The 14745-nt window shown below is 40.1% G+C and overlaps 3 protein-coding genes across 3 annotated transcripts; 2 read left to right on the plus strand and 1 right to left on the minus strand.

Moving 5' to 3' along the window:
- Nucleotides 1-656: 656 nt before the first annotated feature.
- On the minus strand, nucleotides 657-2814 carry rpp38 (ribonuclease P/MRP 38 subunit). Its single transcript, XM_085801215.1, has 2 exons — nucleotides 2709-2814; nucleotides 657-1626 (listed from the first exon to the last, which is right to left on the minus strand). Exon 2 carries the CDS (start codon nucleotides 1622-1624, stop codon nucleotides 809-811), a length of 816 nt encoding a protein of 271 aa, XP_085657341.1. The 5' UTR covers nucleotides 1625-1626; nucleotides 2709-2814; the 3' UTR covers nucleotides 657-808.
- Nucleotides 2815-2956: 142 nt separating this feature from the next.
- Nucleotides 2957-4682, plus strand: acbd7 (acyl-CoA binding domain containing 7). Its single transcript, XM_085801220.1, has 4 exons — nucleotides 2957-3138; nucleotides 3933-4050; nucleotides 4141-4203; nucleotides 4568-4682. The coding sequence occupies exons 1-4, from the start codon at nucleotides 3127-3129 to the stop codon at nucleotides 4639-4641; spliced, it is 267 nt and encodes an 88-aa protein (XP_085657346.1). The 5' UTR covers nucleotides 2957-3126; the 3' UTR covers nucleotides 4642-4682.
- Nucleotides 4683-6008: 1326 nt separating this feature from the next.
- On the plus strand, nucleotides 6009-14537 carry crot (carnitine O-octanoyltransferase). The gene is made up of 17 exons (XM_085801218.1): nucleotides 6009-6150; nucleotides 8419-8542; nucleotides 9290-9414; nucleotides 9511-9692; nucleotides 9807-9931; nucleotides 10043-10151; nucleotides 11231-11324; nucleotides 11439-11564; nucleotides 11666-11767; nucleotides 11962-12045; nucleotides 12142-12249; nucleotides 12335-12465; nucleotides 12543-12666; nucleotides 12752-12830; nucleotides 13150-13243; nucleotides 13539-13658; nucleotides 14001-14537. The coding sequence occupies exons 1-17, from the start codon at nucleotides 6118-6120 to the stop codon at nucleotides 14119-14121; spliced, it is 1881 nt and encodes a 626-aa protein (XP_085657344.1). The 5' UTR covers nucleotides 6009-6117; the 3' UTR covers nucleotides 14122-14537.
- The last annotated feature ends 208 nt before the right edge of the window (nucleotides 14538-14745 follow it).

A 14745-nucleotide genomic window follows, 5' to 3' on the forward strand; every position in this document is an offset into this window, starting at 1 on the left:
CATTACAAACTGACTGGATCATAAATACTATACATACATACATATTTACCAAAACATAATGAAAAACAATCCCTAAAATCCCCACTATTGTGATTAGTAAATGAACTTCCTATGTTGTCCTTGTTTCTCATCAAAGAAATTCCAATTTCATCTAACTGGCTCAATTTAAAGGATCAGGCCATGGACCTTATTCAATTAAACCAAGTTGTTGATGCAAACTGCAAATTATCCAACAACAAAGCACAAGGCAGCCAAATGTGAATTTTCCCTGAGGGATAAATGAAGTATTCATCTATCTGCCACTGGTTACTATTCATGTCAGTGCTAAGAGTGAGGACTGAAAACAGGATTTACTTGCTTAATAAGAGTTTCCCATTCCAATAGCTCATATCTGCTCCTTATTTGTGTTTTGTTTTTTTGACAAACTTAAATCTCTATGGATTGGGAGCTTTGCAGTCGGCTGTTACTACTCAAAATAATTCTACCTCTCAGAGCACATGGTGACATCTTTAAATTGTTTAGTTCATATGACTTTTACCATTGGCTTTCAAACTTTCAACTTTCAAAAATGACAAAAAGAAAAAAAGTTGTAAACAAACAACTATCCGAAATGTCAGAAGATGAACAGTGAATCCCCACTTAAAGTGTCAAAAGAAAAAAAAAACAAAGAAAAATCTTCTTGGTCCTTCAGGTCTTAGATTGAAATAATCTGAAAAGAGAAAATCAGCCTCATATGGTCACAAGCCAAGAAGTTGGGGCCTACTGAGTTATAGAGTCACAGGAACAGCTCTTTAAACATCTACACAGTTCATTTGTCAGGTTGCGTCTTCTTTTTTCTTTTCTTGTCAGGGTTGGCGACTACTCTCTTCACTTGGAGAGGCTGCAGGATGCAGGAGGGCGACTCTGTGATCTCCTCAGATTCACTCTCCAGTTTCCTTTTCTGGCCTCTCTTCTCTTCTTCCTCCCCCTCCTCCTCCTCCTCCTCCTCCTCGGCCTTCTCCTCAGTGGCCGCTGCACCTGGAAGCCATGCAACGTGCAGTGAGGGCACTCTGGGTTTAATGGCATCGACCGTGTCAGAGAAGACCTCCTCGTCCTTGGAGGAGCACTGTCTGAATCCCAGCGCGAGGACACTTTTCAGCCCCAGAGGCTCGGACACACTCTGGCTCAGACGAGGCACCTGGCAGGCCGGCACGCCTCTTGTCGCACTCAGCGCTATCAGGTGATTGGTCATGTGCTTCGGTTTGACAGACTTGCACACCAGCACCAGTCTGAGCTCATTTCTCTCCAGGGCCTTTGTGACCTCGTTGATGCCAATGGCCAGCTGTCGCCTGGCCGACACATCCGTCCAGCCGTTTTGGGGCGTATCCTGCACCTGGGGAACAGGTTCTGATGAAGATGAAGCAGCAGCAGCAGCTTTCTTGTCTCTCTTAGTCTTCCACGGCCGATAGACTTTCGTCTCTTTCTTTTCGAGACCCATGGAGGCGAGCTTGCCCCTCAGGGTTTTCAGGATGAAATGCATGTCCTCCTGGGGGAGTGGGCTCCATGACGACGTGAGGGGTGAGGTGAAGGAGATCTTGGCTGGCACATACACTTCCTTTTTAGCCTTCTTCCCTTGAGAAACCATGCCTGCTCTGAAATGATGAAAACAGAATAGAAAAAAATTATAATACACACAAAGCCCAACCAATATAAAACAGTTTCAAGAAATTGTAGAAGAGAAAATAATGTTAGATTTTGAATAATTTGTCTCCGTTGCATATATATCATCCAGAGAACACCAACAAGACCTGCTCAAAACATATAGTAATATTAATAATTATTGAGAATTTGCTTAGCTTTATTGAAAAACACATTTAGAAAACAAAACAATACAGGGAATTCAGTTAGTGACAAAGTGACTCAAAGTAAAACACATGATACAATAGCATGATCACAAAATATAAGCTATAAAGGCAAATGTATGAAAAAGTATGAGATATAACTCTATAATACATCTTTTATAACTAGATTTAAGGCACTTTAGCCATGTTTACATGGCCACAAATAATAGGAATAAATGCTGATCAGAGTAAAACAGTGAAGTTGGAATTTCCGATCAGAATGATTATAATCAGATTGTAGGAAAAAATGCACATGTAAACGTGGCAGTTGTCTTGTATTTGATTTGTTCAGATTACGCTCTAAAGCAGATATCAGTACAAGCCTAATAAAAAGATGTGTTATATATTTGTGATCAGCTCTTTTAATACCAGTGAAGGAAAATAACTTCCATCAGCACCTACAACTTGTATCTACTTTGGTAAAGTAGCCATTTTCCCAAGCACTATTCTGCTACATTTCAGAGGTAACTTTCACTAGAGAATTAACATATTTAATTAGATTAGGAAAAGCTCTCCCTCTTTTTTGCCAGCTGAAACATTAAAGTGATGAACACATTCATGCATCAATAATTACAATCCAAAACATTATTTTTCTGTACGATAACTTGCCACTTTTACTGTTAGTGCTTAATGTCTGTGCTATTACTTTCGTATTTTAATTTGCACAAAACTAGGACTTTAAATCTGTAGGATTCAAAGTGTAGCAGAGTGGTTCAGTGTTGTTTATAGATTACAGATCAGACTGCTGCTTATCAATAACGTAAAAACACTTTGCTTCCACTCACCGATCAGTCAACCACAGCGACTAACAACAATTAACTACTTTACTGTTCCTGGTCTTTAATGCGGGAGAACAAAAATCACGTTTCTTGCTTTCAATTTCTTCGTTTTTACATCTTCAGTCCAACAGCATGGATGAGCCACAGCGAGCCGCCATGTTGGTTTGAATCCAAATAACTTTATTTAAAAACTAAATACCAACAGTGACGGACAGCGCCGACCAGTGTTCTGAGTGCAGTATGCTTTTGTGTGTGTGGGAGTGCGCGCGCCATAGACTATAGCGCGCGTGTGTGTGTGTCGCGTGTGTTTCCAGGCAGCCAATCAGCTCCTCAGCAGCTCCCTGCTCCTTCCTCTGCAGGCCTGGCCTTGGTCGACAATAACGCATTGATCAGCTGTGCTGCAATTACAGCTGCGCGAAGCAAGAAGAAGAAATAACCATCTCGACTACGGGGCTGTGTTTGCGAAAATGTCTCTTCAGGTAAGAAAGATATTCACCGCTTTTGACTCCATTTCAGTCATGTCTTTAGAGAGGAATTAGCCTACCGGAGGTTCCTTATTATAGCTGTGAAATGAATAGCGGCGGTCGTAGCGGTCCGGTGTTCACGCCCTCTAGCCTACTGTAATATATTGTGTCATCCATCTTTAACAGTCAGTGAGAGGCACACAAGAAGAAGTCTTCACATCTTGATCAATGGTTCTCTGGTAGCTCTGATGTGAAACTGCACTTTATTCGCACATCAATTGCTTAAGAAATCAACCTGCAGGACTGAGAGGAACAAGCAGGATGTGGAAGCTTTATTATATTTAACTATTCCATGCAATGTCTGTTTTGACTGATAATATAGGTTTATATTATATTTGCTGCAAGAGTCCATAGGATTTTTTTAAATCTGTGCAAAAACGTCTCTCTTATGGTCTATAATTATCTACTGTGCCATGCCCCAGATCCTTTGAAAAGTAGATTATTCAAGTGGACACAAAAGCTCAAGAGTGCTGAATAAAAGCCCATTGTTTATCTCCAGCTTGAGCAACAATGAGTTTCCCGGGCTCCCCACCATGACTGGAATACTAGTCTGAGGTTTCTCTTTCAGTGCTGTGTGTAACCAATTAATATGCACATTCTCATATTCAGTGGCTGCTCCCACTGCACCAAAGAGCCGTCCTCAACCATCCTCATCAGGATTGCATATCACAACTGCTGTAATCATAGGAAGGGTTAAAAATGCAAAAACTGACTTGACTGTTCTTTTCCTGGTCATCTTTAACCTACAGGCAGAGTTTGAGAAGTTGGCAGAGGATGTGAAGAATGTGAAGACGCGGCCCACAGATCAGGAGCTGCTGGACCTCTACGGCCTTTACAAGCAGGCGGTCGTTGGAGACATCAACACCGGTATGACTTCATGAATCGCTTCCCTGAAATGTTTCCCTGAAATGTTTTCAGTATTCTGAATGTTTCTTCCTCTCTGTGTGCTTTCATTAGATCGACCAGGAATGCTGGATTTAAAAGGAAAAGCCAAGTGGGACGCCTGGAACGCCAGGAAAGGTAACAAGTTAAAAGTGCCTGTATAGGAGTAAAATGGAGTCTATCCATCTACCGATGCGTAATAAATTCTCATGATCACCAGAGTGATTATAGTTTATCCAGAGGCATGCTTGAATGTGTCTGTATTGTATTTTTGCTCCAATCCAAACAGATTTCCCAGAATTTGTGGAAACTGTGATCCAAGAAAAAGTGGGAACCATTGCCATCTGTACCAGATTTTAGAGCAATTGATGTAACAGCTGTTGGGATGTTTCAGTCAGGACTGAAGTGATAGACTGACTGAAAAATGTTAAGATTAAATATGCAAAAAATAGATTATTTGTTTTTTCTTATCCATGTAATTTGATTTTATGCACTCTTTCAGGAACGTCCAAAGATGATGCCATGTCAGCCTACATCACCCTTGCAAAGGAGATCATCAGCAAATATGGGCTGTAATACTTGCAATAAACTGAGGAGGCAGAATTAATGCAAAAGACCAGTAACTCAAACAATGCTGCTCCCGATATAACAAGTAGCCTTCTGCTTTCAGAGGCCATAATTATGCAGGTCAAAGTGTCATTTTCATTTTTTTTTAAACTTGCTGTTACTTCTTTCTTTTTAGTAGGCTATGTCTTTTTTAACCTCAATTATTCTCATTAATTTATACAACTAATACAAATCTATGCATTCTCTAAGGGTAAAATACTAAACTTGCTAAACTCGTCGCCATTTGATCAAAATTAATTAATTAATACTTGTAGTCCACATGTGCACAGCAATATACTGTCTACTTGTGCACTTTAAAGTAGCACAATCGCAAATACAGCAGTAATAGCAATAAAAATAAAAACCCGAAATATGCAATGAATAGGTCCAGGGGAGCCATATGTACACAAAATATATCCATTGGTGTAGTGCCTGTGGAGCAAATGCAGAATTCCTTTTTGTTATGAGACAAGCCGGCCCGGCGCTTAGCCCCACCTCCTGAACGGTACGCTATGTAAAGAGAACAAGGGTGTTATATCTGATTCGCACCACTGGTCGCATCTAGTGGCCGAACAAAGAATTAGACTTTGCGATTGTGCTACTTTAATGTGTTTCTTGAAGTTTAATCAAATCAGGATGAACTAAATGTGAAGATACTTACTGCAAACCTTTTGAAAATAAAACCTCTTTATGGACCATTCTTGTCTCCACTGCTTGTTCTCCACTTGGTATCTGCCTTTTCCCTTGCATTTATCAGAGTTGCAAGTGACACAGAAGAAGCATTAAATCCATATGTGATTGTATATGTGATCTCTACTCTTTTCATGTAATTGTGATGATGATGATGATATTATTATTATTACAGAGACATGTGCATCCTTTTTTTTTGTTGCCCATTTACACCAGTTAAGGTAGACTAAATAACCAAATAACAAAAAGCCAGACAATAATAGTTGTAAAACAGTAAGTGAACATTTTTGTAGATATAACACTTTTAACACTTATTTATTTTCCTGTTTGTATCAACTAAATTCTCCCTCCACTGTAGTGTGGTTGCTGTTCCAGCCACTGAATCAGTCTCTTCCTCTCAAACTGCAGACAGACAGACTGACCTCATTATTTCACTCTCGACCATAGACTGTAAAAAGAAGCTCTCAAATTGTCTATGGGGCATAGGGGGTCAAATGTGGTGTTTATATAAATATGTGTTTGAATGTTTGTCAACCGCAAATGACAACGCTAAAAAAAAAGGGTTAAAAGAAAAGAAAAGGGGTCAAATATGGTCAAATGCGCTCCCTAGTTTGCGCATGCGCAGCAGCGTGTTCCCACTTGGCATCGGACCAGCGGTTCACTGGGGTAAAGGTGAGGACGAGAGGCAGCAGCAGCAGCAGCGGACTGCGGTTTCAACACAACACACCGCACTCACAGTGTCTCTGCTGTCCCTGAATGCAACGCTGGAGTCAACATATCCTGAAGAAGGTGAGCTGACAGGCTGTCACTAGGAAGTGTTTTAATCTACATGTTGTTGTTGTAGTAGTAGTAGTAGTAACGTTAGTTGTTGTTGTTGTAGCATTAGCACATGAGCTAACTTTTAACAGCTTAGTATTATTGTGGACAGTTAATTACTGTCCAGTTGTTGAAGTTATAATTAACAAACAATAACTCACAGTCATATCTCTGTAATTGGAGCAAACCGTTTGTTGTTTTCTTCTTTATCCGTACCGTATTTGACCATCAACTTTTGTCGTTTTAAAGGGAGTTTTATGAATTAAATTAGCTGTGACACAGTTAGCAACATAACATGGGAACTTATACACAGTAAATCTGTTAAACCCACAAAGAAAGCCATATTGTGACCGCTGAAATGTTAAACAGTGTGGTTCACGATGAGTTTTTAAACTGAGACCGACCGACCGACAGAAGGACCTCGGTGGGATGATTAGCTTAGCCTTAGCCTGTAGTGTTAACTTACTGTTTAGGTTGAATGGTGGTGACTGACTGTGTAATTTACACCAGCGATAACGACCCCTACCTGTGTTCATTTGTAGGGGAGACCGGGGATGCTTGTAACAAAGGGATGGTGTAACAGCATCACTTTCACCAATAAGGAATAACATTAGAGTTAGGCTATGTGATCAATATCATGTGTACCCTCCCACTCCCTGACATTGCATGTGAATTTGCATGGCTGTGTCAATAAGTGTGTACTAGGTTTTACAGCCAAAAAACACTTTTTTAGGTCAAAAACTAATATTTTGGACCAAGCCTAAATTTTGACTAGTATCGATAGCGTTGAAGTTTGAATTAGGTAACTTGTATAAGATGAAAGAGCAGGTTCTTAGGTAAAATGTGAGTCATTTCATCAATGTTTATTTGAAACCACCATGGTGGTACAGCTAGTCAAACAATGACTGACAGGGGTGGGAATCGGTTGTTGCACCTTTTACCTTTGTTGTTTTATGTAAGTGTCATTAAGTGTCACCATCTTTCCTGGAATTGTATAATCTGCTTCTGACCTCCTGTTGAAGGCTGAACATGTATGAATGGAAACCTTCAACAGGAGGTCAGAGCTTTCTAATGTTAGGATCCACAACACTGTCACTGTTCTTCGTTAAACCATCAATGAGTTATTTTTGTTCACACTGAACCATAGGAAGATGCTTTAGTGTTGGAACATGCACAATAAACTTACATAGATGCATGTTTTTTTGGTTTGGTCTCAGTTTTTAGTTTTTAATCTCACTGTTACAATTTACTCCAGGTTGTGTTACAACCTACCCTGGTAGTGAGGTAGGTTGTAACAGTGGCACTCCTTGCATTTGACATCAAATAGTGAATTCTGTGATATACTTTGAGAAGTTTAGGGCATTGCTATTTGTGGAGGACAAATGAGGGTACTCTGTGTCAAAATTTGAGAGCCCTACCATGAACACTCTGCAAGTTATGGGAGCTGAGACAAAAAGTGTTACAACCATCCCTGGTCCCCCCTATACTCTGAGTAGTAAGCTGAATCACACCGAGCTTGGTGAAAGGATGGGTCATCATGAGTTTGAGTCAGATCTGGGTCAGATTCAGAGGTCAGGTGTTGTTGGACATTGGCCTTGGCGAAGGTCTGAGTGCCCTCATTCTTCTCCTTAATCATTGTATCAGTTATTATGTTTTGATAACAAAGCTTGTGTTTCATAATTTATCGTTAGTCCATTATGTCTGAAAATGATGATAAACTGACCCCCAGACACCAAAGATGTATCAAAATGTATTGTTATGTTTAATTCAGTCCAAGAGCAACAGTCTTAACTAGGGATGTCACGATTATAGATTTTCTTGGTATGATTATTGTCAGATAAATAATCATGATTATCACGATTAGTATGATTTATTATATTGAATAATTTTTACAACACTATGAATGTGTAAAATCAAATATAGTCAAAATATAAGGGCTAAAACTGGGGAATCCGATCATATTAGTCAGTTCTAATCTATTAGGCTAAAGGCCATTCCTCAAGTTAAATAGCAACAGCTACATGTGAGCTACTGTGCTTCTCCCAAGTCTGCCACACCTCTGTCAAATAACTTTTTGATTAAATATTGGTAGTAGTCAGCAGCACTGCTCCTCCATGTGGAGGGAAGTTTACAAAACAGAAACAAAAATGGCTTTGATGTGAGTCACATCCTGTTATACCAGTGACACAAAGCAAAGTCGACCTCAGCTTCATGTCAGTACAACATTTGTTTGTGTTACAGGGGGAACAAATGGCTAATCATTTGTCAGAGTCTCTGCCAGAGCAGACCTTTCAATACCAGAGCAGCCTGCCTCCTCTGCCGGTGCCGTCACTAGAGAGCAGCCTTTCCAAGTACCTGGATTCAGGTGGGATAGTAGTTTTGTGCAACCTGCTGTGTCACAGATTTCCCCTCTTTCAGGCTGTGTAAATGTTTACCTATGTATTCAAACACATTCTGTGAATGGGCTCACTGCAACTTGACTTTATGCAAACATTTTTTGTGTTTTTAATTTAAAAAACAAAACTAAAGTATAAGTATGTAAAGTAAAGTATTTTGACTTTCAACCCTGAAAAACCACTATCTTTTGAATTGGCGTGTTGTGCCTTTAGCCAATAGTTAAGACAAGAAATGATGTACTCACTGAACTTGACCCCTGCTTGAAGTTGGTGTATTCAGTCTTGTACGTTTAAAAAAAAAAAAGAATAGATACATCAATGTTAATGAATTAATAAAATTAAAATGTAACATCAGAATTGCAGGTAAAAAAAATATACATTGCCATTTATCAGGATATCTTTTATCTTTTTTTTTTTTAAATCTATTTCTATTTCTAACTGTATGCTAAATTCAATAGGTCTTATATTGACCAAATTGTATTATTGTTAGTCTGGTGTAAGGAAGTGTGTCAGAAAGTTTTAAACTGTACAAGCTAGTATTTCTGTTTTTTATTTTATTATTGATTATTAATATAGATATTGTGTACTTGTGAGCTGAATGATGAAAAAATCCAGGGAAGCTGCTTAATGTTCACAATGAGTTAATAAGTTGGTGGTAACTTGGCTGTTTAGCACAGATTCACTGATTAGTTTTGTGTTAATGTGTTTTCCATCAGTTCATCCGTTTGCATCTGAGGAAGAGTATAAGACAACAGTGGACATTGTGAGGAAATTCCAAGAGGGTCCTGGTAAAGAGCTGCACCAAAAACTACTGCAGAGAGCCAAGACAAAGAGGAACTGGGTGTGTAACGCAGCTGTTACTGTTGTTTCGTTTTTATTATAAAACTTTCCTCTTTAGACCTGGCTGTTCAACTTTGCTGTTGATTTTTGTCCCTAGTTGGAAGAATGGTGGTTAGACACAGCTTATCTGGAGGTCCGCACCCCCTCCCAGCTGAATGTGAACTTTGGCGGCCCAGCACCCTACCTGGAGCACTACTGGCCCCCTGCTGAGAGCCTTCGTCTGCAGAGGGCCAGTATAAGCACATGGCACACACTACAATACTGGAACCTGATCCGCACGTAAGACAAGCTCACAAAAAATAGTACAAGCTTTGACATGTTGAATTCATATTCTGCTTTTCTTTTTTTTCTTTTTTTTACACAACATCACATATGTGATATTTTGTATTTCAGGGAGAGGCTGGCTCCTCAGAAAGTTGGAAAAACACCGTTAGATATGGACCAGTTCAGGATGTTGTTCTGCACCTGCAAAGTACCTGGAGTAAAGAAGGACACCATTCACAACTACTTCAAGACAGGTGGAAAAAACACCTCTTATCTCTGACCTTCAGACACCCGTGTAAACTGTAGCCCACTTGGCCGTCTTACATATCACTGTTGTGTAATGTGCATTTTCTGCTGTGTCATAGAGAGAGAGGGTCCATGCCCTTCCCATTTGGTCGTGATGTGTCGTGGGCGGATGTTCACATTTGATGCACTTCATGATGGACAGATCCTCACCCCTCCAGAGCTTCTCAGGTAGTTATTACACGGAAGTACGGGAAAAAAATCACACTAGCCTGCCCAGAACCGAAGAGAGCAAATCTCCTATTGATATGGTTTGTGGCCATGGATCCATGTCCACTGACACTGTTTACTGTGTGTTCGTACTAATTAGACCAAAGAGGGCGCTGCTATACTTACGTTACTGAAAGAAGGGGACAGTGGGTGCTTTTCTCTCCTCCTGGGAGAAAAATGTTTCTATATTGTTGATCTATCCAACATAATTTTGATGAGACAGCAGTTACTCATGACACACAGCAGATCAACGGTCCTATAATCCATTGAAATGACAAAGTAACAGTTTAAATAGGAACACTTCACATAGATGAAGACCTATTGTGGCTTCACTGCATCATCCAAATGTGACTGATTATATCAGTATACTGAAATTATATCAACTGGAAATTAGAATTATTTTAATGGGAAGAAGAGAACAGGCATGAGGGGAAGAATAGAGACATCTATGAATGTCAGAAAACACAATCTATAATTAGTTTGTGGATGGCAGCAGATACAGTGAGTGTGCTATTTTCAGGCTCAGACTGAATCTTAACTGTGACTATGCAGTTGTATAAACAAGTATCTAATTTTAGACCCATAAGATGCACTTGGGAAAGAGGGTGAGGACAAAAGCTCTTTGGTTCATGAAAAAAAAAAATAGACATTCTTGGTTTTAGATTTGTTAAATAATATATATTTGGGCTGCTCGATATGGATGCTGTGTGATATTCCTGTTTAATGGGTAGTTTGTTTACTCTTGAGTATTGCTAGCATGCATAATATAATGTATCTGCAGGTCTTGCCAAGTCTAAAGCTTTGCGGTTCACTTTCCTTTGAGAGACTTTTGTGGCTTTTAAGTGTTTGATAACTTAATTTGCAATGTGAGCTGCCAGAAGAAGTGAGATTGTTTTGTTACTGCAGTGCGCAAAGCGATTCAACTCTGTGTGGTGATGTAAAAGATTTTAAAGAATCTTTGATTTAATTTGGTTTGATGCAAAGCTCTCACAGTTCAAAGTTCCCTTTTTATACTTTTATGTGTGTGTTAATCTGTGCAGGCAACTGAGCTATGTGAAGGAGCACTGTGAGGGAGAGCCAGAGGGAGACGGAGTGGCTGCTCTCACCTCAGAGGAGAGGACTCGCTGGGCGAAGGTGAGGGGAACCAGGTTTGGAGACATGTGTCGGGCATGAAAAGGAGAGTGAAAAATTCCTGACGTTATAAAAGAACAACTGACAGTCAACAGTGTCTGTTTACTTTCTTCACAGGCCAGGGAACATCTAATAAGCATTGATCCGTACAATAAGACCATCCTGGAGACCATCCAGAGTAGCCTGTTCGTCATATCCCTGGATGAAGCGAAGCCCTACTCCACTCCTGAGAACTACACAAATGTACTAGCCACATACATGAATTATTTATGACTTCATGAGTGCTCTGATTACAGGAAAAAAGGCATGTGTTTGATTTTCTGACTCTGCAATTCTGAACATAGATGACCCTGGAAGCTCTTACAGGCAACCCCACCATCCGCTGGGGAGACAAGTCGTACAATTCGATCGTGTTCTCGGATGGCACTTTTGGATCCACTTGTGATGTGAGTTTGTGTGTGTGTGTGTGTGTGTGTGTGTGTGCGCATGCAGTGCCGGAGATGATACAAGATGTTTTGAGATTTAAGATTTCATTCTGCTCATCTCAATGTCTTGGATAGATCTACAAAAGAAAATTATCTTCCAGTGTTGAATGCATAATTGTTTGAAGTCAGAAAACTCAGTTTCAGTTGTTTTGCAGCATGCCCCATATGATGCCATGGTGCTGGTGTCAATGTGTTGGTACATGGACCAGCAAATCAAAGCAACAGAAGGCAAATGGAAGGTAAACATCGACTATTACTTGTGCATAATCATGAAATGAAATAGTTGTTGCTGATGATAGTTCAGTGAACCTCACATCTATGTCTGTAATTTCTAGGGCTCAGATGCAGTCAGACCCATGCCTCTTCCTGAGGAGATGGTGTTTACTGTGGATGAGAAAATCCAGAGAGACATTAGCCAGGCCAAACAGCAATACCTGAAATCGGTGAGCCAGAATTAAATACCATTACAGAAGCCTCCAAAATGACTTGTCTCTCATCACAGCTGTTTGACTGTCTCTGGTTTTACAGACACAGGACCTTCAGGTTGTGTGTTACGCCTTCACCGCATTCGGAAAATCAGTCATCAAGCAGAAGAAGCTGCATCCGGACACCTTCATTCAACTGGCAATGCAGCTGGCCTTCTACAGAATGCACAAAAGGTGCGGCCCTGGTTATAAATATGCTCAGGTCTTTATTGACAATCGAACAATATTAAACAATCCCCTCCCTCTCTCAGGCCAGGTAGCTGCTATGAGACAGCGATGACTCGCAAGTTCTACCACGGCAGGACGGAGACAATGCGTCCCTGCACCCAGGAGTCTGTTAAGTGGTGTAAAGCAATGATGGACCCCACGTGTGATGTGAGTGTGTATCGCTGTGGAGAAGTGTCACAAAGGAAATGGGTGGATACAGTCTTTTATTTGACATGGTACATTTTTCTCACAGGTCAATGTCAAGAGGAAAGCCATGATGGTGGCCTTCAATAAACACAACAAACTAATGGCCGAAGCCCAGGAGGCAGAAGGTTTCTGTTTTAAACTCTTTGGCAATTTGTTGATATTTCTTTATGTCACTGTTGTGTTCAATAGAAAGACTGCCCTCCAAAGCAGTTCATTATCCCGTTAATGGAAATTATATTTCTTCTGTTCCTATGATTTAAAATTATTATAGAGCTATTGAGCAACTGTACATTGCCCATCACACAGGAAGAAATACTGTTTGTGACTAGTAGTAGCACTGTGGAGCCTTGGTACTGTAGGGTATTATCTTTGACTCGTTCTGTTTGAATTGTATTCTTATGTTCTTGATATTAGCTCATACTGTTTTTGTGACACTGTTGCCAGGTTTTGACAGGCATCTCCTCGGCCTATATCTTATCGCCAAAGAGGCAGGACTTCCCACTCCAGAGCTCTTCACAGATCCCCTCTATGCAAAGAGGTACAGTGGACTATTTTGTAAAATGACCACCTGCCTCACTATGCCTTGTCCAGAAAAAGCAGTGTGTGTGGTAACCTTTTTGTAACTGTCTTGTAAGTTTTGTAACTTAGTGTAGTAACTTAGTCACTGTCATTTAATACCATGTGCAGATGTGCAAAGATCTGTTTTTGTATATTCAAGTGCTATTCAAGTGTAATGGACATATTGATATGATCAGTTTTAACATGCATCCAATTGAACATTGCTGGCCTGGTCTTTCTGTCAGTCTCTAACTGGGTAGTGTTTGTATCTGCAGTGGTGGTGGTGGTAACTTTGTGCTGTCGTCCAGTCTGGTGGGCTACACCACAGTTCTGGGGGCGGTGGCTCCCATGGTGCACCATGGCTATGGCTTCTTCTACCGTATCAGAGATGACAGGTAAGAATAAACATCTTTCCACGAAGCTGTTCCCTTCTGTAAAACTTTGCTCAGGATTTCTCTGTGGAGTGATAAAACTTAAATTTAATAATTTATACATTATTGTAAAACCTTTGGTCAAATGAACAATAAAATAAAAGTGTTACTCCTTGTTCTTAGGGTTTCATAAAGTTAATTACTGTACAGTTTTCACCATCATAATGAAACCTGTTGAGTATTTCGCTTATTATTTATTGGCCCAGTTTGTACTTGGTCTTAATTCATCAAGCAGTTAAATGTGTGATGTTTTGTGCATCTTCCCTGTAATTCAGCTGTAATTCAAACTGCTGTTCTTCTTTTTAGGATTGTGATCTCCATCTCAGCCTGGAAATCATGCTACCAAACAGATGCTGCATCTCTATTCAACAACTTCTGTAGCTCGATGCATGAGATGCTCCACATGGCCACCACATCTCAGCTATAAGTATTCGCCCCAGCAGACACAGGAGCTGAACACAGGCTAACTCAGATACTCAGCTTCTACCTCTGTCTCAGTTTCAGCCTTAATGCACATACAGTCCACAAAGCCTCAGTTAATAGCCGACAGCTGCTGATAGTCATGTTTATTCTCAGCACAGATCAATGCAACAGCACAGAATCAGTATCTCTAGGTAATAGTCACTGGTTTTGGCATTCAAAAAATCAATGTCTTCTTTGTAACGCTGAATACATTTTTTTCTCCTTGTAAATTGTTTTTTTAGGTGTATATATATTTTCTAAATCTTAGATTTTTACGATTCATATGTTGAATGATAATTTTAAAGACTGACAGGTTTAATCCACATTTCTAAACTCAGCTGATGATGTTTTCCTCCAGTGGGTATTGATTTACCAGGAACCGCAGCTAATGTAGAGAATCATAAAAAACAAAACATTGTGTGATGGGATTACAAATCAGTCTGGACGCCCATCAACATGCTGACATTCCCACCCCCAGAACTCAGTGGTAATTACTGCATCATTACACTAGTACTCAGTAGTTACGTTACTACATGCTACATGACTGGTAATAACTGCTGCCGTCTTTACTCTTAGACTTAACTGTGAT

The sequence above is a fragment of the Trachurus japonicus genome, chromosome 16 (genome assembly GCF_045865225.1).
Source record: "Trachurus japonicus isolate A0001 chromosome 16, Traja_1.0".
NCBI lineage: Eukaryota > Metazoa > Chordata > Actinopteri > Carangiformes > Carangidae > Trachurus > Trachurus japonicus.

Bases quoted from the DNA above. Each gene is read 5' to 3' on its own strand.
- rpp38 (XM_085801215.1), bottom strand. From the start codon at position 1,624: ATGGTTTCTCAAGGGAAGAAGGCTAAAAAGGAAGTGTATGTGCCAGCC.
- crot (XM_085801218.1), top strand. From the start codon at position 6,118: ATGCAACGCTGGAGTCAACATATCCTGAAGAAG. The intron at 9,932-10,042 runs GTGGAAAAAACA...GCTGTGTCATAG, and splicing joins TCACAACTACTTCAAGACAG to AGAGAGAGGGTCCATGCCCT. The intron at 12,667-12,751 runs GTGAGTGTGTAT...TTTTTCTCACAG, and splicing joins TGATGGACCCCACGTGTGAT to GTCAATGTCAAGAGGAAAGC.
- acbd7 (XM_085801220.1), top strand. The intron at 4,051-4,140 runs GTATGACTTCAT...TGCTTTCATTAG, and splicing joins CGTTGGAGACATCAACACCG to ATCGACCAGGAATGCTGGAT. The intron at 4,204-4,567 runs GTAACAAGTTAA...GCACTCTTTCAG, and splicing joins CGCCTGGAACGCCAGGAAAG to GAACGTCCAAAGATGATGCC.